Genomic DNA, 22,165 nt, shown 5'->3' on the forward strand with positions numbered 1-22,165 from the left:
ATTCCAAGGGTAGGGCCCATCATCTGTGGTTCACTAATGGAGTTAAAGACAATATTGAACTGAAAGAAAAAGCACATATTTGCACAAAGACAAGTGGCAGGTCAGAAGATTGGAAAGAATATAAAGAACATCAAAAGTGATGAAACTATTTATAAGGAAGGAGAAACTAGAGTATGAGAGAAAGTTAGCCAGAAATATAAAGATGGACAATAGGAATTCTATAGATATTTAAATAAGAAAATAATTAACAAAGTGAACATTGGTGCTTTAGAAAGTGCATCTGGGGAATGGAAAGTAGGGCGATGGCGGATGAATTAAACATGTATTTTACATCTACCTTCACAATTGAGGAACAAGTAATATTGCAGAAATAGCTGCAAATCATGAAATGGAAGGGTGGGAGGAACTCGTGAAAATTACAATAACCAAGCAAGTGGTATTGGGCAAATTATTGGGTCTGTGGGCTTAAAAGTCCCCTGGTCCAGATAGACCTCACCGTAAAGACTTGAAAGAAGTCACTAATCAGATAGTTATTGCACTGGTTTTAATTTTCCAATATTCCCGAGATTGGAGGAAGGTCCCATTAGATTGCAAGATAGCAAATGTAACTAATTTATTCAAAAAGGGAGACAGAAGCAAGGAACTATAGGCCAGTTAGCTAAAAATCTGTCAGAGTGAAAATGTTAGAAGCCATTACTAAATATGTTACAGCAGGAAACTTGGAAAAATTCAATCAGGCAGAGTCAAGATGGTTTTGTGAAAGGAAAATTATGTGAAACCAATTTATTGGAGTTCTTTGCAGGAGTTATATGTACTGTGGATAAAGGGGAACCGGTGGATGCACTGTATTTAGATTTACAGGAGGCATTTGATAAGGTGCCACATCAAAGGTTATTGTGTGAAATAAAAGCTCATGGTGTAGGCCGTAACATATTGGTATGTACTGCAGATTGGCTAGCTATCAGGAAGCAGAGTTGGTGCGAATGGGTCTTTTTCTAGTTGACAGGTTGTGACAAGTGGTGTGCGACAGGGATCAGTGCTAGGGTCTCAACTTATTATAATTTAGGTAAAGACTTAAGAGATTGAAGGTATGTTTGTTAAATTTGCTGATGACAGAAAGATAGGGAGGCAAGTAAATTGTGAAAAGGACATCAGGAGGCTACAAAGGGACATAGATAGGTGAAGTGAGTGGGCAAAGCTCAGGCAAATGGAGTATAATTTGAGAAAATGTGAAATTGATCAGCTTGGCAGGAAGAATTTGAAAAACGCTTTTATCTACATGATGAGAGGTTGAAAAGCTCTAGGGTGCATAAGGATTTGGGTGTCCTCGTGTGTGAATCACAAACGGCTGGTATAGAAGTACAGCAAGTGAATAGGAAAGCTCATTGAATTTCATCATTTAGTGTGAGGGGAATTGATTACAAAAGTAGGGAGATTATGCTTCAGTTGTACAACAAATTGTTGAGGCCACATCTGGAGTACTATGTACAGTATTGGTCTACTTATTTAAGGAAATATGTAAATGCATCAGAAGCAGTTCTGAGAAAGTTTACTGGACTAATACCTGGAAAGGGTGGCTCATCTTATGAGGAAAGGTTGAGGAAGTTATCTACTAGAGTTCAGAAGAGTAAGAGGCAACTTGATTGAAACCTTTAAGATCCCGAGGGCCGTTGACAGTGTGGATGTGGAGAGGATGTTTCCTCGTGTCAGAGAATCTAGAACTCGGGGTCAGGGTTTGAAAATAAGGAGGTAGCTTATTTATTACAGAGATTAGAAAAATTTGTTTCTCTCAGACGGTCATGAATCTCTGGAACTCATCCTCAAAAGGCAGCGGAAACAATAGTCTCTGAATATTTTTTAAGGCAGAGCTAGAGAGATTCTTAATCAACACGGGGGTGAAAGGCTATTCGGGGGAGACAGGAATGTGGGGTTGAGGTTAAATCTCTGAGTGGCACGGTAGCACAGTGATTAGCACTGTTGCTTCACAGCGCAGGGTCCCAGGTTCGATTCCGGCTTGGGTCACTATTTGTGTGGAGTCTGCAAATTCTCAGTGTCTGCGTGGGTTCCCTCTGGGTGCTCCAGTTTCCTCCCACAAGACCTGAAAGACGTGCTTTTAGGTAACTTGTGAATTCTCCCTCAGTGTACCCGAACAGGCTCCAGAATGTGGCGACTAGGGGATTTTCACAGTAACTTCATTGCAGAGTTAATGTAAGCTTACTTGTGAGAATAAAGATTATTATTATTAAATTAAGAGGATCTCAGCAGAGCCTGTTAACTGCTGCTATGATTATACAACAGATCTCCAAATAAAGAAAGGTACGATAGCCGAGTGGTTACGTTATTGGATTAGTAATGCGGAATCTAAACAAAATGCTCTGGAGATGTGAGTTCCAATCCCACAACAGCAGTTGGAGAATTTGTATTTAGTTTGAGTCATAAATCTGACAAGATTAACCCAGGCGGGGACTTTACTGTCACTGAAGAGAGATGAGAAAGCGGTGATTCTCTCAGTGGGAGCCTGAAGGACTGTGTCCAGGCTGAAGTTCTGTTCCTGCCACATGATTCTACCTCCGATTGTCCTTTGAGCTTCAGACAGGTGATTCTAAACACTCAGGAGGGAAAGACAAAAATCTACAAAAATGTGTTGGAAGCAAATTTGACATTTATCGAAAACATTAAACACCAGCTCAGTTATTGGGCTATGAACATCAGGAAAACAAACTTCAATTATCCGAACAAACATGTTTCAATTTGGATGTGATTAACAACAGTGAAACAAGCCCCTGCTCTCACTTCTGAACTCGCTGGTGTGTCAAAGTTGAATGAATGAGTAAATCCCTTCCCGCACACAGAGCAGATGAACGGCCTCTCCCCACTGTGAACTCTTTGGTGCTCCACCAGACTGGATGACTGAGTGAATCTCTTCCCACACATAGAGCAACTGAACGGTCTTTCACCAGTGTCAGCTCTCTGATGTATCCGCAGGGTGGATGACTGACTGAATCCCTTCCCACACATGGAGCAGGTGAATGGCCTCTCTCCCGTGTGGCTGCGCTGGTGTGTCAGCACCTCACCTCTGCTTTTAAAACTCTTCTCACAGTCAGAACATTTAAAAGGTCTCTTATCAGTATGAACACGTCGATGTATCAGCAGGCTGGATAATTGTGCAAATTCTTTCCCACACACCAAGCAGGGGAATGGCTTCTCCCCGGTGTGAACTTGCATGTGGATAGGGAGCTTGGATAACTCTGCAAATCCCTTCCCACACACAGAGCAGGTGAATGACCTCTCTCCAGTGTGACTGCGTCGATGAATTTCCAGCTGGTACGGGTAACTGAATCCCTTCCCACAGTCCCCACATTTCCACGGTTTCTCCATGGTGTCAGTGTTGTTGTGTCTCTCTAGGTTGGATGATCAGTTGAAGCTTCGTCCACACACAGAACACGTGTACATTTCTCCCTGCTGTGAATGGTGTGATGTTTTGTCAAGCAGTGTAACTGGTTGAAGCTCTTTCCACAGTCAGTTCAGTTCACTGGAACACTCTCACTTGGCTGTGTGGGTATCTCGGTGCTTTTCCAGTCACTGATTTTTGAAATCTTTCCCACAGACAGAACAGACAAACATTTCTCCTTCCACATTCAGGTCCTGATGAAGAGAGTCACTCTGAATGTTCCTGATAATTAATTTCAGATCGCTGCCAGTAAATTCTCGTCTTCTAATACCCTGGAAAAGTTGAGAGGAATTACAGAGAATACACAGAACAGAAACAGGCCACTTGTCCCAACTGGCTTCTGCGGGTGTTGGTACTCCACACGTTTCTCCTCCCATCCCATCTACTCAGCTCAGTCTTTCAGTCTCTCTTTCTATTCCTTTCTCTCTCATGCATTCATCTAGTTTCCTTTTGAAAGGATCTCAGCTTTTTGCCACAACCACATCCTGTGATAGTGAGTTCCACATTCTAATCGCTCGGAGTAAACACATTTCTCCTTATTTCCCATGAGATTTATCTGTGACTTTCATGCATTTCTGACCCCAAATTTTGGATTGTCTCAGAACTGGAAACAATCTCTCTACATCTACACGGTGCCATATGGCAAACTGGGCAGAAAACTAAAAGATCATGAGATCCAAGAGAAAGTTATGAGTTGGATTTAAAATTGCCTCAATGGCAGGAAGTGCTAATTGACGATTGTTGGGTGTTTTTTTGTGACTGGAAGATGGTGACACTGTGGTAATATCACAGGACAAGTAATTCAGAAGCCTTGGCTATCATTCTGTGGACATGGATCAAATTCCACCATGGCAGCTGGAAGAAACAAATTCAATGAATAAATCTGGAATTAAAAGCTAGTCCCTGTGTGAACATTAAATTATTGTTGATTGTTGTAAAAACCACCCCGTGGTTGCCTCTGGGAAGGAAATCTGCCATCATTACCTGGTCTGGCCAACCCATTGCAATGTGTTTAACTCTGAACTGCCCTCTGAAATTGCCCAGCAAGCCACTCAGTTTAAGGTCAATTAGGAATGGGCAACCCAGCTGGTTTGCCCCTGACACTCACATCCGATAAAGAATAGAGAAAATCAAAGGGCTGTTTCCAGTACAGGTTTCAAAGGATTCGGTACTGGATCCTTCATTCCTGGTTTATATCATTGATTGGAAAGTAAATGTAGGAACATCAATAAGAAGTTAACCTATGACACAAAAAATGATTAGACACTTGATAGTGAGGAAAAATCTGGAGGGAAAACAAGGCAAAGGATTACATGATAAAGGGCAGGGCAGGACTAGTTAGGTCAGAGCCAGGGTCCTGTGCACAGGACAAGAAGGATGTCCTAGTCTATCCAGCCTCTCCTTATAACTCAAACCATCAAGTCCTGGTAGCATCCTCGTAAATCTCTTCTGCACTCTTTCTGGTTTAATAATATCCTTTCTATAATATGGTGACCAGAACTGTACACAGTACTCCGTGTCTGGCCTTACTAATGTCTTGTCCAACTTCAGCAAGACATCACAACTCCTATATTCAATGTTCTGACCAATGAAACCAAGTATGCTAAATGCCTTCTTCACCACCTGTGACTCCACTTTCAAGGAGCTATGAACCTGTACTCCTAGATCTTTTTGTTCTATAACTCTCCCCAACTCCCGACCATTAATTGAGTAGGTCTTGCCCCGAATTGATCTAACAAAATGCATCACCTCCTACTTATCTAAATTAAACTCCATCTGCCATTCATTGGCCCACTGACCCGATTGATTCAGGTCCCGTTGCAATCCTAGATAACCTTCACTGTCCACTGGATAACCTTCACTGTCCACTGGATAACCTTCACTGTCCACTGTGCCACCAATCATGGTGTCATCTGCAAACGTACTGACCTGCCTCCTACATTCTCATCCAAATAATTAATATAAATAACAGTGGACCCAGCACTGATCCCTGAGGCACACCGCTGGTCACAGGCCTCCAGTTTGAAAGACAACCCTCTACAACCACTCTTTGTCTTCTGTCGTCAAGCCAATTTTGTATCCAATTGGCTACCTCGCCCTGGATCCCGTGAGATTTAACCTTGTGCAACAACCTACCATGCGGTACCTTATCAAAGGCCTCGCTAAAGTCCTTGTCGACAGTGTCAACTGCACTGCCCTCATCTACCTTCTTGGTTCCCGCTTCAAAAAACCCAATCAAATTTGTGATTCATGATTTTCCACTTGCAAAGCAACGTTGGCTGTCCCTAATCAGCCCTCGTCTTTCTAAATGCCTGTTAATCCTCTCTCAGAAAGCCTTCTAACAACTTATCCACCACAAACGTGAGGCTCACCTGTCTGTAATTCCCAGGCTTTTCCCTCTGGCCTTTCTTAAACAAAGGCATAACATTTGGTACCTTCCAATCTTCAGGCACCTCACCTGTGGCTATCGACGATTCAATATCTCTACTAGGGAACCCGCAATTTCCATCCTAGCCTCCCACAATTTCCTGGGATACATTTCACCAGTTTCCGGGGATTTATCTACCTGGATGCACTTTAAGCTTGATCTAACCCCATTCCCCCACTCCATGTTGTGGGTAATCTGCAATCCCCAAACCAAATTTTAACAGTCCCAGCTCCCAATACCTTCCATTCTGTCTCTCCTAGCCGTGGCATCCAGGGATGGTTTTGCTAACCTGCCTGTGTATCTGCTCTGGCAGTGTTTGATGACCGAGGGTAACTGGAGCTTTACTCTGTATCAAACCCCGTGTTGTACCTGTCCGAGAGTGTTTGATGAGGTCAGTGTATATGGGGATTTCTTCTGTATCTAACCCCGTGCTGTAATTGTCCTGGGAGTCTTTGATGGGGACAGTGTGTAAGGGGATTTCTACTGTGTCTAACCTTGTGCTATACCTATTGTGGGAGTGTTTGATGGGGACAGCATCGAGGGAGATTTACTCTGTATCTAACAACATTTTGTATCAGCCTTGGGAGTGTTTCATGGGGCAATGTAGAGGGAGCTGTGCTGTAACTGATTGGAGAATGGTTCAAGCTGGCACGTGGTACTCAGATTTTCCAGTACAGACACCCTTCACTTTAAAAATAACATTTCATTCAGAGATCAGAGACACCATCACCCCCCCCCCCCCCCCCCCCGCACAGTTCCTGAGGGACAGTGAGAGTGCTGAACACTGTTGCACCATTTCTTTATATTTCATCCAAGTATTTTTCTGTTTCATAGAATCCCTACAGTGCAGAAGGAGGCCACTCGGCCCATCGAGTCTGCACTAACCCTTCAAACCGGCACCCCACTCAGGACCACTCCTCCACCCTATCCCCGTAACCCCACCTAACCTTTGGACACTCAGGGGAATCTTTTAGAATGGCCAATCCACCTAACCTGTGCGTCTTTGGACTGTGGGAGGAAACTGGAGCACCCGGAAGGAACTCACGCAGACGTGGGGAGGAAGTGCAAACTCTACACAGTCACCCAAGGCCGGAATCGAACCCCCCTCCCTTTGATCTCCTGTCAGCCTCTGTTCGAATGAAAAGAGCCCCAGTTTCTCTAATCTCTCCTGGTAACTGAAGCCTCTCCTCCCTGCATCATTTCAGTGAATCTCTTCTGCACCCTTCCCATGGCCTTGACATCCTTCCTGGTGTAAGATCCCCAAAACCTGATCTAATATTCTAAACTGCAGCCAAACCAATGATTTGTACAGATTTAAATTACCTCTGTCATTTTGTATTCCACACCCAGAATTATAAAACCTTGGATCCCATGTGTTTTTAAACACTTTATCAACTTGTCCTCCCACATTTAAACATTTGTGTATCTGAACTCCTTTTAGGGTTTTGGAGATATTAACATAACATGGCTGAAATACATTGACATCCAATGTCTGATATAATGCGTGTTATGGGAGAGAGAAGTTTAGTCTGAGTTAGAAACTCAAGCAGGCGCTTCACTGCAGACAGGTCACCGTGGAAACGCTGATAAGACATTCCTTCACTGCAGACAGGTCACCGTGGAAACGCTGATAAGACATTCCATTCCACAGAATCGACTCATTGGAAACTCTAATCAGATACGTTGGGGGGGGGGGGGGGGGGGGAGGAGGACAGAGTTTGTCTGTTATTAACCTCAACATAAACTTAAACCAGAGTGAATCATGGAACAGATTTTAAAAATTTAAAAATAAATTTAGAGTACCCAATTTTTTTTTTTCAATTAAGGGGCAATTTAGCATCGTCAATTCACCTACCCTGCACATCTTTGGGTTTTGGGGATGAGACCCACGCAAACACAGGGGGAATATGTAAAGTCCACACAGACAGTGACCCAGGGCCAGGATCGGACCTGGGACCACAGTGCCGTAAGCAGCAGTGCTAACCACTGTGACATCGTGCTGCCCTTGCAACGGATTGAATTCTAATTTGTGATGTTTGTTGTTACAGTAGTGGAACTATCAGAAATAACAGAATTAACAGGCAGGGTAGTTTAGGGAGAATGAGGAAATTACTGAAGAAACGTAACTGCTGGGAACCGGAGTATGTGTCCTTGTAAATCACAGATTAGAGAAATTCCTGCTGTCTTTTCCTCACTTGCTGCATGAACTGTGTTCCATACAGGGCACCAAACCTCAGGAAAGATACATTGCACTTGGTAGCAGTCCAGTACAGATTGACCCTGATGAAGTGAGGTTGGTGAACTGAGTGAAGCCCTTCCCACACAGGGAGAACATTAACGGTCGCTCCTCAGTGTGAGCAGGTCGATGAATCTCCAGGTCTGATCACATCTATTCCACAGTCCCCAGATTTCCAAAGCTTCTCCCAGCGAGACTACATATTGTTCGAAAGGAGAGGTCATCGGCTAAAACATAATCTACATTCAGAACACGTGAACTGTTTCTCCCCACATTGAACAGGGCTCTTTGCTTCCATGTTTAAAGGCTGACGATGTTCATGGCCATAGAGGGATTTGACAACACGAATGCAAATTTTATAATGGAGGCTTTGCTTAATCAGACCCAATGTAGGTCAGTGAGCACAGCGGTGAAGGTGAACAGGACTTTGTGTGAGAAAATACACGGTCAGCAGAGTTTTGGATGATCTCCCATTTCCATGTGGGGTGAATAGGAGGCTGGAGAGGAATGTATTGGAATCAAGTCTAAAGGTAACAGAGGCATGGTGAGGTTTCAGCAGCAGCTGATGTGGGAATGGACAGGTGACATTATGGAGACTGAAATATCTGGTATTAGTGATGGTGTGGATATGGGGTCAGAAACTCACCTTGGGGTCAAATCTGACACGGAGATTGTGCAGAGTGTGGTTCAGCCTCAGACAGTTCCCAGGGAGAGGGATGGACTCGGGAGTTAGGGAACGGAATTTCTAATGGTGACTGAAGACAATGGCTTTGGTCTTCCCAATTTTTAATTGGGGGAAATTTCAGCTCATCCAGTACCGGATGTGGGACAAGCAGTTTGATAATTTAGTAACAGTGGAGGAATGGGGAGGGATGGTGGTGAGCTAGAGCTGGGTGTTGTCAGTGGACATGTGAAAACTAACACTTTTGGATGATGTCACCTAGTGGCAGCATTTAAACGGTCTCTCGTCAGTGTGAACTCTTTGATGGGACATCTGAACCCGAGAACTTTTAAAGCACTTCCCGAATTTTCTGAATTTAAAAGGTCTCTCATCATTGTGAATCTGCTGGTGTGTCAGCAGTTGGGATGAATGAGTGAATCCCTTCCTACACTCAGGGCAGGTGAAAGGCCTTTCCCCAGTGTGAACTCGCTGGTGCATCAACAGGCTGTATGACTGAGTGAATCCACGCCCACACTCCGGAGAAGCCTGTCACCTGCCCCCAGTGTGAATGTGTTGATGGGTTGCCAGGTCAGATGGGTAATTGAACGCCTTGACACAGGCCCACATTTCCATGGTTTCTCCCTGCTGTGACTGCGCTTCTGTTTTGACAACTCACAGAACACGTGTATGGTTTCTCCCCACTGTGAACTGTGCTTTTTCCTTCCATGTTCAAAATCTGATGATTTTCAGGTTACGATCAGTTCCACGACTGTCAGGTTTTGATGTGGTGCTTGGTTGGAGTTTCCCAATTGCACATCCTTCCCTGCTAATACCCTGTGAAACTGATTTAAAACTGAAAATAGGGAGTGAGAGAGAACCCACAAAAACACAAAGGCATGTTGTGAAATTGAGCTGAATGAATCTGGTAACTTGTGGGGCCGGCACTGGGAAAAAGTGACCACGAAAACTGTTGAACCTGTTGTGAAAAGTGAACTAGTTTGTTAATGTCCTTCAGCGAAGGGAACCTGCCACCCGGCCTGAGCACACACAAGATTCGGGCCTCTGCAAGAACACAAGAAATAGGAGCAGAAGTGGACCATTTGGCCCGTCGAACCTGCTCTGCCTTGAACACGATTGTGGCTGACCTCCATCTTCAATTCCACTTTCCCGTTAGCTCTCTATGTCCTTTGACTTCCTGAGACCAAACATCTCACCATCTGAGCCTTAAGTATATTCATCGATGGTCACAGTAACTTCATTGCAGTGTTCATGTAACCCTACTTGTGACAATAATGATTAGTATCATCCACAACCCTCTGGACTCGAATTTTATGTGAGAAACAGAGTGAGAGAGAAAGAGAGTGAGTAGTGGGGGAGAGAGAGAATCAAAAAGATTGATGGAAAGGGAGAGAGAGTGAGAATGGAGTGAGGGTAACAGGAAGCAATGGATCAACAACTGAATCACAATTTGACAGAATCTCCTAAACACTTAACCTCCACCACCTGGATGGAGCAGGACAGCAGATGTATGTGAACATCACCACCTGCAAGTTCCTTTCCAAGACGCACACTGTCCAAACTTATCCAACATCCAGTGCTGGATGAGCAGAACTTTCCTCCATTTAAATATTGACAAGACTGAACCCATTGCCTTTCATCCCCACTACAATCTCCACTCCCTTGTAACAAATTCCATCCCTGTCAAATGTCTGAGGCTGAAACAGACTGTTCACAACCCTGGTGAAATATTTCAGCCCCAGATGAGCTCTTGACCACAGATCCACATCATCACCAAGATTGCAGACTTCCACCTCAGGAACAAAACTTAACTCTACCTTAGTCTCTGTTCATCTGCTGCAGAAACCATCATTCATTCTTCTGTTACCTCTCAAACAAATTATTCCATTGCACTCACAGCCGGACTCTAACATTAAACAACCTCCTCCATCCCATCCAAAACTCTGCTACCCAAGTGCTTACTCACACCAGCCCCTGTGCCCACTGATCTGCAAATGCTTCCTTTTAAAAGGCACAAAAAGTTTAAATTTCTCATTGTTTTACTCCAAGGTAATGACCATCCTGATCACTGTAATCTCCTCCATACACACCCCTTTGAGATCTCTGCACTCATTTAATTCCAGCCACTTGAGCATTCCTGATTTTAATCTCTCAACCATTACTTAGTTGCCAGGGCCTCAATTTCTGGAATTTCCTCCTTAAAACTCTCCGATTCACTTCCTCCATTAAGATTGTCCTTAAAATCTAATATCTCCTCTTGTGGCTCAGTGTCAATTGTTACTTTGTAACGTTTCTCTGAAAGTCTTCAAAGTTTTATTCCGTTCAAGTCACAATATAAATTCGAATTATTGTCACTGCCCTGGAAATATATTCTGCCCCATAAATAGGAATTTGTAACTCAGAGTGAAGCAGTTTGTTGGACATTCTGTCATGAAGGAACGTTTCAAAAATGTTGCCCCCAACAATGATGGCGACTGAGCCTGCGCTCTTCTGCTCGTGCCCCGATAAAGATGGTGGGTGCGCGTGCGCACTGCCGCTAGTGAACCAAATAAGGATCTCGATGGCGCATGCGCGCCGCTGCCAGTACCAAATAAAGATGGCGGCCGCAAAATCTTGTTTGTGAGAAATCTGCAGCTCCCGCTCAGATCCCCAGGTACCGGCAGGTTATTTTTCCGGATTTTTGGTCTATATAACATGTACTCGAATTTTCCTACCGACCCTCCTGATTCATCTCTCCCTCCGTCCCGCCATCCCCGAATTGTGGATCCGAGAAAGAACCTTTTGCTGTCACCATTTATCACATTGCGCATGCTTCACTCAGCCCAGTCCCGCCTCATCATTCGCGCTGATTGGTTGGAGGACCAGTCGGTCCTCCGGACATGCCCACCCTTCGCCTATTGGTTCGGTGCTGCCGTCAATCACCCCGCGCATTGCGAGGTGTCAGGTGAGGGGTCAGTGTCGGGGCACTTGTGGCAATGTAAACAAGTGTGAGGTTATTTAGTTTGAACCAATAACGGTTAGAGCTGAGTACTTTCTAAATGGAAAGAGGTTAAGTACAGTGGGTGTCCAAAGAGACTTGGGGTTCATGGATAGAACGTACAGCACGGAAACCGGCCCTTTGCCCCAAACTGGCCCATGCCAACCAAAAGGCCCATCTAAGCCAACCCAGCTTGCATGCTTTTGGCCCATATACCTCTGAACCTTTCCTATCCATGTATCTGTCCAAATGCCTTTTCAATGTTGCCAATGTCCCTGCCTCAACCACTTCCTCCTTCAGCTCATTCCACATCCGTACCACCCTCTGTGTAAAACCGTTGCTCCTTAGGTTCCCATGAATTCTTTCCCCTCTGAACTTAAACCAAAGTCTTTTAGTTCTCAATTCCCCAACCCTGATAAAAAGACTGAGAGCATTCACCCTATCCATGCCTCTCATGATCTCATACGCCTCTAGAAGATCACCCCTCAGTGTCCTACGCTCCAAAGAAAAAGGTCCTGGCCTGCCCAATCTCTTCTGATAACTCAGTCTCGGGTCTTGGCACCATCCTTGTGAGCTGGTTTAGCACACTGGGCTAAATCGCGGGCTTTTAAAGCAGACTAAGGCAGGCCAGCAGCACGGTTCAATTCCCGTACCGGCCTCCCCAAACATGCGCCGGAATGTGGCGACTAAGGGCTTTTCACAGTAACTTCATTGAAGCCTACTCGTGACAATAAGCAATTTTCATTTTTTTTCAAATCTTGTCTGCGCTTTCTCCAGTTTAATAACAACTTTCGACTCTCCTATTGCAAAGCAGCCAAAACTGAACACAATACTCCCGGTGCGACCTCACCAACGTCCTGGACAACTGCAACATAACTTCCCAACTTCTATACTCAATGTCCTGACTGATGAAGGCCAAAAGTCATCTTCACTGCCCTATATACCTGTGAAGGAGGAAGTGTATATCACACCTTTAGTGATCCGTGCACCTGAAGTCCAAGGTTCCTCTATTCCACGATATTCCCTCAGGCCCTACCATTCACTGTGACTTTCCAACTTTCCGAAATGCAACTCCTCACACTTACTGTATTGAACTCCATTTGCCATTTCTTGGCCCACTTCCCCAGCTGATCAAGATCCAGCTGCAATTTTTGATAACCTTCCTCACTGTCTTCAATACCAGTAGTCATCTGCAAACTTACTGATCATGCCTTGTACATTCTCATCCAAATCGTTGATATAGATAACATTCAGCAATCTCCTAGTTACTAATCTCCTAGTTACTAATCTCCTTACTAATCTCCTAGTCACTAAGTCCCCAACTTAGTTAATTACTCTGATGTCACGTTTCAGTTTTTGCCCCCAGTCCAGATACCCAACAGGTAAGTTATTTATACTTACTGATGGCAGCACGGTGGCGCAGCGAGTAGCACTGCAGTCTCACGGTGCTGGGGTCCCAGGTTCGATCCAGGCTCTGGCTCACTGTCCGTGTGGAGTTTGCACATTCTCCCCGTATTTGTGTCGGTTTTGCCCACACAACCCAAAAAGATGTGCAGGGTAGGTGGATTGGCCACGCTAAATTGCCATTTAATTGAAAAAATGAATTGGGTACTTTAAATTTTAAAAAAAATTATACTTACTGTTCCGAAGGATCCTCCTCGGATTCGCCCCAACTCCGCTCCCTGCCGACTAGGGCGTGAATCCCCGAGGTAAGTTATTGAAAATGAAATGAAATGAAAATCGCGTATTGTCACAAGTAGGCTTCAAATGAAGTTACTGTGAAAAGCCACTAGTCGCCACATTCCGGCGCCTGTTCGGGGAGGCTGGTACGGGAATTGAACCGTGCTGCTGGCTTGCCTTGGTCTGCTTTCAAAGCCAGCGATTTAGCCCAGTGTGCTAAACCAGCTTACTGTTCCGAAGCTAATCCTCCTCGGATTCACATCAACTCTGCTCCCTGCCGACTAGGCCATTAATCCCCAAGGTTATTTATACTTACTGTTCCGAAGCTGCTCCTCCCCGGATTCGCACCAACTCCACTCCCTGCCGGCTAGGCCGTGAATTCCCGAGGTAAGTTATTTATATTTACTGTTCCGAAACTCCTCCTCTACGAGTTCACACCAACTCCCTTAGTGTTGGGTGAGGTTATTGGGTTATGGGGATAGGGTGGAGGTGTTGACCTTGGGAAGGGTGCTCTTTCCAAGAGCTGGTGCAGACTCGATGGGCCGAATGGCCTCCTTCTGCACTGTAAATTCTATGAACTCCGCTCCCTGCGTTGGCGAGGTTCATACCTGGGTGTCTGGAAAATCATTAGGATAGTAACTGTCCTGTAAAGTAATGAATCCTTTTGCTTCCCCATTGGCCGAGGAAGGCAGTGTGTCACAAGGATGGATGTGTTGACAGATTAATGGCTGGAGGATGGGGGAAGGTCATGTGATCAAACCTCCAGGAATACGTTGAATCAAAGTTGGCGAGGAGAGAATGTTGTGAATTTTTATCTGAAACTGACAGTGAGGTTTCTGTAAATTTACAGGACAATGGAAGTGGAGGTTTAACAGACGGGAAACACAAACCAAATGTCACATCGCGATCTGACAGAGTCACTCGGTTCATTAGAAAATGAATATCACGATCAGTGAATGGAAACAGTTTCTTTGTCCACCCGATGGAAACCTGGCATAACCTTGTGTCCCTGAATCAAATCTCCCCTCAACCTCCTTTGCTGGAACCATTCTGGTAAATCTCCTCTGCACCTTCTCCAAGAACCTTCACATTCTTCCTGAAGAGTGGTGACCAGAGCTTTATAAAGATTCATGGAATAGAATTAGAACCATAGAATTCCTGCTGTGCAGAAGGAGGCCATTTGGCCCATCAAGTCTGCACCGATTCTCTGAAAGGGCCCCCTGCCTAGGCCCACACCCCTACCCTGTCCCTGTAACCCCATAGCCCCACCTAACCTGCACATCCCTGGACACTAAGGGGCAATTTATCAAGGCCAATCCACCTAACTTTCCCTTCTTTGGACTGTTGGAGGAAACCTGAGCACCGGGTGGAAACCACGCAGACACGGGGAGAAACTGCAAACTCCACACACACAGTCACCAAGGCCGGAATTGAATCCAGGTCCCTGGCGCTGTGAGGAAGCAGTGCTAACCACTGTGCCACCAGAAGCATTGTTTTGGTATCAGTATTATAGTTTCTGATGATCAAGATCGAGTTTGCTTTGCCATCTATTCTCTTTAATCTGTCTTGTAGATGTACAAAATCCCTCTTCACCTCTTTCTCTCTCCTCCCAAAGAGGCCAGTTGGGTTTTTACAACAATCCAGCAGTTTTCATGTCACCTTTTCCCAGTGCCGGCCCCACAAATGACCAGATTCATTCAGCTCAATTTCACAACCTGTTTTTCTGGGTTCTCTCTCATTCCCTATTTTCTGTTTTAAATCAGTTTCACAGGGTGTTCGAAGGGGAGGCTTCAAAGTCCGGAAACTGAAACCAAGCATCACATCAGGATCTGACAGAGTCTTCAATTTATCATATCCTGAATATCAGCGGATTTTGAACATGGAAGGAAAAAGCATTGTTCATAGTGGGGAAAAAACGTACTCTTATTGTTTGTGTGGACGAGGATTCGCTCTATCAGACCTCACAAGCCACAAATGCAGTCACACTGAGGAGAAAGCATGGAAATGTGCGGATTGTGGGAAAGGATTCACGTCCCCATCCCACCTGGAAACTCACCGACGCGTTCACACTGGGGAGAGACCATTCACCTGCTCCAAGTGTGGGAAGGGATTCGCTCAGTCATCCACTTTGTATAGACACCAGCGAGTTCACACTGGGGCGAGACCATTCGCCTGCTCCAAGTGTGGGAAGGGATTCAGTGATTCATCGGCCTTACGGAAACACCAGCGAATTCACACTGGGGAGAGACCATTCACCTGCTCCAAGTGTGGGAAGGGATTCGCTCAGTCATCCACTCTGTATAGACACCAGCGAGTTCACACTGGGGCGAGACCATTCGCCTGCTCCAAGTGTGGGAAGGGATTCAGTGATTCATCGGCCTTACAGAAACACCAGCGAATTCACACTGGGGAGAGACCATTCACCTGCTCCAAGTGTGGGAAGGGATTCGCTCAGTCATCCACTCTGTATAGACACCAGCGAGTTCACACTGGGGCGAGACCATTCGCCTGCTCAGAGTGTGGGAAGGGATTTACTATTTCAGCCCACTTGCTGAGTCACCAGCGAGTTCACACTGGTGAGAGACCGTTTAGGTGTCTGGACTGTGGGAAATGCTATAAAAGTTCTGGGCAACTGATGAGCCATCAACGTGTTCACACTGACGAGAGACCGTTCAGGTGCTCTCACTGCGGGACTGGGTTCAGACGATCATCTGACCTCACTGTACATCAGCGGATTCACACTGAGGAGAGGCCATTCATCTGCTCCAAGTGTGGGAAGGGATTCACTCAGCCATTCGCTCTGTCCACACACCAGCGAGTTCACACTGGAGAGAGACCATTCACCTGCTCAGAGTGTGGGAAAGGATTCAGTGATTCATCCAACCTGCGGAGACACAAACGAGGCCACAAGTAACCACAGTGATTGGATTTTGCTGTTCCTCACATTCAGGACTGAACCATGTTCAGTTGGGTCTCTTTCTGCTGATAACAATTCCAGCCCATTTACAGGGGCTAATATTCTGGCTAAAAGTCAAATAAATTGACTTCCGGTGGCGTTCGCGAGTGGAGCGGCCGCGATGAGGAGAAGCTCCTGCTGGTCCACGATATTGCGGTCTTTTTCAGGGGGCCACCGCTGTTTTTTAAAAAATGTAACTTCTCCGGGGTCGGCCCTGCCTCCCTCGCCCAAGCATCAAAGCTCCGTTTCAGGGAGCCGGAGGGTTGGAAGGGTGAGGGGGGAGAGACTGGTCCCGGCGGGTTCGGTGGAGCGGCTGCACGTGGAGGAGGAACGGGACAACCTGAAAGCCGGACCTGAAAATTTGAAAGGAGCAGCGGGGGCGGAGCCAAACGGAGGCTGAGGCGGCAGGCACAAAGCCAGGGCGTGATGTAGGTGAGATGTCCCACATCGGATGTCCCGCCTAGAATGTGGTAAGAAGACTGAAGCCTGGTCCGAGGGAATTTTTGGAGGAATACAAAAAAGAAGAGAAAGATGTTTTAAAGAAATTTGGTGAAAATTTTTTTTCCCCCTTTTTCTTTGAAGGAAGAAAATCTTTTTGTTTTTTAAAAAAAAACCGAAAGGATTGAAGAAGGAAAGAAGATGGGAAAAAAAAGGAAAAATAATAAGCCGTTAAAGGATGCGAAAAGCAGCGTTGAGAAAGGTTGGAAATGTGGGCTCGCCGTTGAATGAGAAGATGAGCAAATGTGCTGACAAGATGGCGGATGCCGGACCGCGTGGTGGGTCAGCACTACTTACGGTGTAGAAGATGACCGAGGTGATGGTGGTGGAGCTCGAAAAGCAGTTTGTGAGGCACATGGATGCGTTGAGGAAGGAGACGGCGGTCGCATTGAAGACATTGGTGGAGGAGGCAATCGCCCCAGTGAGGATAGCTGTGGCAAAGACATCGGCCGAGGTGAGAGAGCAGGACGAGAAGATGAAGGAAGTGGAGGAGGGCGTGTCGCAGCACATCATCAGCTCACCTCGATGGGGGACGAGCTGCGGGGGGTGGTGGAGATCAACAGAGGACTCCGAGCAAAGCTCGAGGACTTGGAGAACCGCTCGAGGCGGCACAATCTGAGAATTGTGGGCTTGCCCGAAGGGACAGAGGGTGCAAGGCCAACAGAGTACTTCGCTAAGAAGCTGGCGGAGTTTTTTTCAAAAATATATTTTATTGAAGTTTTTCATTCACAATTTTTTCCTCTTACACATCAAACAAAAAGAAAAGTTAACAGTACAAGTAACATGATAACTACAATCTAATAATGAGTAACTAACTAACATGGTAAACTAACCAAATAACATAAAATGAAACTTCCCCCCCCCCCCTGGTTAGCTGCTGCTGGTCATCTATCTTCCCTCTAACGTTCCGCTAGGTAGTCGAGGAACGGTTGCCACCGTCTGGTGAACCCTTGAGCCGATCTTCTCAGCGCAAACTTAATCTGCTCCAGTTATATGAACCCCACCATATCGTTTATCCAGGCCTCCAGTCCGGGGGGTTTCACTTCCTTCCACATGAGTAGGACCCTACGCCGGGCTACTAGGGACGCAAAGGCCATGACATCGGCCTCTTTCGCCTCCTGCACTCCTGGCTCATCCGCAACTCCAAATAAAGCTAACCCCCAGCCTGGTTTGACCCGGACCTTCACCACCTTCGAGATCACTCCCGTCACTCCCCTCCAATACCCCACCTGTGCCAGACACAACCAAAACATATGTGTGTGGTTCGCCGGGCTTCTGCTGCACCTCCCACACTTGTCCTCCACCCCGAAGAACCTGCTCAACCTTGCTCCCGTTATGTGTGCTCTATGCAGCACCTTAAATTGAATCAGGCTAAGCCTGGCACACGAGGAAGAGGAATTTATCCTGCTTAGGGCATCAACCCACAAACCCTCCTCTATCTCCTCCCCGAGCTCTTCTTCCCATTTTCCTTTCAGTTCGCCCACCAGCTCCTCCCCCTCTTCTCTCATCTCTCGGTATATCTCTGACACCTTGCCCTCCCCGACCCACACCCCTGAAAGCATTCTATCCTGGATCCCCTGTGTCGGGAGCAATGGAAATTCCCTCACCTGTTGTCTTGTGAACGCCCTCACCTGCATATACCGAAAGAAATTTCCCCTTATACTTTTCCTCCAGCGCTCCCAAGCTCGCAAACGTCCCGTCTATAAATAAATCTCCCACCCTCCTAATTCACAACTGGTGCCAGCTCTGGAATCCTCCGTCCATCCTCCCTGGGGCAAACCTATGGTTGTTCCTAATTGGGGACCCCACCAAGGCTCCCAGCACACCTCTCTCTCGCCTCCATTGCCCCCAGATATTCAATGTTGCCGCCACCACTGGGTTTGTGGTAAATTTTTTTGGTGAGAACGGTAGTGGCGCCGTCACCAGCGCCTCTAGACTCGTCCCTTTACAGGACTTCCTCTCTAATCTTTTCCATGCCGCTCCCTCTCCCTCTATCATCCATTTACGGATCATCGCCACATTGGCAGCCCAGTAGTAATCGCCCAAATTCAGCAGCGCCAGTCCCCCTCTGTCTCTACTACGTTGTAAGAACCCCCTCCTTACCCTCGGAACTTTCCCTGCCCACACGAAGCTCGTGATGCTCCTGTCTATTTTTTAAAAGAAGGCCTTACTGATCAGTATAGGGAGACATTGGAACACAAATAGGAACCTCGGGAGGACCATCAGCTTAATTGCCTGCACTCTGCCCGCCAGTGACAGTGGCTGCATGTCCCACCTCTTGAAGTCCTCTTCCATTTGTTCCACCAGTCGTGTCAGATTAAGTCTGTGCAAGGTTCCCCAGCTCCTGGCTATCTGAATCCCCAGGTATCGAAAGTTTCTTTCCACTCTCCTTAAAGGCAGGCCATCTATCCCTCTACTCTGGTCCCCAGGGTGTATCACAAAAAGTTCACTCTTTCCCATGTTAAGCCTATATCCCGAGAAATCTCCAAACTCCCTCAATATCTGTATGACCTCTGTCATCCCCCCCACTGGGTCCGTCACATACAGCAGTAGGTCATCCGCGTAGAGTGACACTCGGTGTTCCTTTCCCCCTCTAATCACCCCTCTCCATTTTCTGGAGTCTCTCAGCGCCATGGCCAGTGGTTCAATTGCCAACGCGAACAGTAATGGAGATAGCGGGTATCCCCTTGTTCCCCTGTATAGTCGTAAATACACCGATCTTTGCCGACCCGTGACCACACTTGCCGTTGGGGCCCCATAGAGGAGTTTGACCCAGCTAACAAACCCGTCTCCGAACCCGAACCTCCTCAGCACCTCCCATAAGTACTCCCACTCCACCCTATCAAATGCCTTCTCTGCATCCATTGCCGCCACTATCTCTGCCTCCCCCTCTGCTGGGGGCATCATTATCACCCCTAATAGCCGTCGCACGTTGACATTTAGTTGTCTCCCCTTTACGATTCCTGTCTGGTCTTCGTGCACCACCCCCGGGACACAGTCCTCTATCCTCGTTGCCAGCACCTTTGCTAGCAATTTGGCGTCCACATTTAGTAGTGAAATAGGCCTATAGGATCCGCACTGCAGCGGATCTTTATCCCGCTTCAAAATTAGCGATATCGTCGCCTCCGACATTGTCGGGGTAGAGTCCCCCCTTCCCTGGCCTCGTTAAAAGTCCTCACCAACAGCGGGGCCAGCAAGTCCACATATTTTCTATAAAATTCCACCGGGAACCCATCTGGTCCCGGGCCTTCCCTGCCTGCATGTTCCCCAGCCCCTTGGTAACCTCGTCCACCCCAATTGGTGCCCCCAGGCCTTCCACCTCCTGCTCCTCCACCCTCGGGAATCTTAATTGGTCCAAAAACTGCCGCATCTCCTCTTTTCCCTCCGGGGGTTGGGACCTATAAAGTCATTCGTAAAAGGTCTTAAACACCTCGTTTATCTTCCCTGCTCTCCGCACCGTAGCTCCCTTTTCATCTCTAATTCCCCCTATCTCCCTCGCCGCTGTCCTCTTTCGCAGCTGATGGGCCAACAGGCGGCTAGCCTTTTCCCCATATTCATATCTCATCCCCTGTGCCTTCCTCCACTGCACCTCCGCCCTCCTAGTGGTCAGAAGGTCGAACTCCATCTGGAGTCGTCGTCTCTCCCTGTATAGTCCCTCCTCCGGGGCCTCCGCATATTCTTTATCCACCCTTAAAATCTCCCCCAGTAATCTTTCCCTTTCCTTGGCCTCTGTTTTCCCTTTGTGGGCGCTGATGGAGATCAGCTCTCCTCTGACCACCACCTTTAGTGCTTCCCATACTACTCCCACTCGGACCTCCCCGTCGTCATTGGCCTCCAGGTATCTCTCGATACATCCCCGCACCCTTCCACAGACTCCCTCATCCGCCAACAATCCCACATCTAATCGCCAGAGTGCACGCTGCTCCCTCTCCTCTCCTAGTTCCAGGTCCATCCAATGTGGGGCATGATCTGAGACAGCTATGGCTGAATACTCAGTTTCTTCCACCCTTGAGATCAACGACCTTCCCAAAACAAAAAAATCTATCCGGGAGTACACCTTGTGAACATGGGAGAAGAAGGAGAACTCCTTGGCCTTCGGTCTAACAAATCGCCATGGATCCACTCCCCCCATTTGGTCCATAAACCCCTGAAGCACCTTGGCCGCTGCCGGCCTTCTTCCGGTCCTAGATCTAGATCTATCTAACCCTGGGTCCAGCACGGTGTTGAAGTCTCCCCCCATTATCAAGTTTCCTACCTCCAGGTCCGGGATACGTCCCAGCATCCGCTTCATGAATCCCGCATCATCCCAATTCGGGGCATATACGTTAACCAACACGACCTCCGTTCCCTCCAGTCTGCCACTCACCATCACATATCTGCCTCCACTATCTGCTACAATGCTCCTAGCTTCGAATGATACCCGTTTCCCCACCAGTATGGCCACCCCTCTATTCTTTGCATCCAGCCCTGAATGGAACACCTGTCCCACCCATCCTTTCCTTAACCTAACTTGGTCCGCCACCTTCAGCATAGCCACATCTGCCCTCAGTCCTTTCAAGTGTGCGAACACTCGGGCCCTTTTAATCGGTCCATTTAGGCCTCTCACGTTCCACGTGATCAGCCGCACTGGGGGGCTACCTGCCCCCTTCCCGTGTCGACTAGCCATCACCCTCTCTAGGCCAGTCCCACGTCCCGGTTCCGCTCTCCCACCCGTTCCCCAGGTGGCGCATTCCAGCCCCGACCACCCTTTCTTTAACCAGTTCCTCTTTGATTTCTGCAGCAGCAACCCAGTTATTCCCCCCCCCCGCTAGATCCCCATCTAGCGTGATTGCTCCCCCCATATTCATTCTGGATATGAGCGAAAGTAACAGGGTAGTTATTATGGGAGACTTTAACTTTCCAAATATTGACTGGAAAAGATATAGTTCGAGTACAATAGATGGGTCGTTTTTTGTACAGTGTGTGCAGGAGGGTTTCCTGAAACAATATGTTGACAGGCCAACAAGAGGCGAGGCCACGTTGGATTTGGTTTTGGGTAATGAACCAGGCCAGGTGTTGGATTTGGAGGTAGGAGAGCACTTTGGGGACAGTGACCACAATTCGGTGACGTTTACGTTAATGATGGAAAGGGATAAGTATACACCGCAGGGCAAGAGTTATAGATGGGGGAAGGGCAATTATGATGCCATTAGACGTGACTTGGGGGGGATAAGGTGGAGAAGTAGGCTGCAAGTGTTGGGCACACTGGATAAGTGGGGCT

The 22,165-nt window shown here is 47.1% G+C and overlaps 1 protein-coding gene across 1 annotated transcript in view; it reads left to right on the forward strand.

The window, feature by feature from the left end:
• The first annotated feature begins 302 nt into the window (after positions 1 to 302).
• Positions 303 to 22,165, forward strand: part of LOC140422622 (uncharacterized) — a 51,825-nt gene continuing 29,962 nt past the window's right edge. Inside the window, exons 1-3 of the mRNA XM_072507627.1 lie at positions 303 to 356; positions 4,054 to 4,144; positions 15,215 to 16,362. Of these exons, the coding sequence (XP_072363728.1) occupies positions 303 to 356; positions 4,054 to 4,144; positions 15,215 to 16,362 (1,293 nt within the window). The remainder of the gene's footprint in view (positions 357 to 4,053; positions 4,145 to 15,214; positions 16,363 to 22,165) is intronic.

This window comes from Scyliorhinus torazame, chromosome 5, assembly GCF_047496885.1.
Source record: "Scyliorhinus torazame isolate Kashiwa2021f chromosome 5, sScyTor2.1, whole genome shotgun sequence".
NCBI classification, from domain to species: domain Eukaryota; kingdom Metazoa; phylum Chordata; class Chondrichthyes; order Carcharhiniformes; family Scyliorhinidae; genus Scyliorhinus; species Scyliorhinus torazame.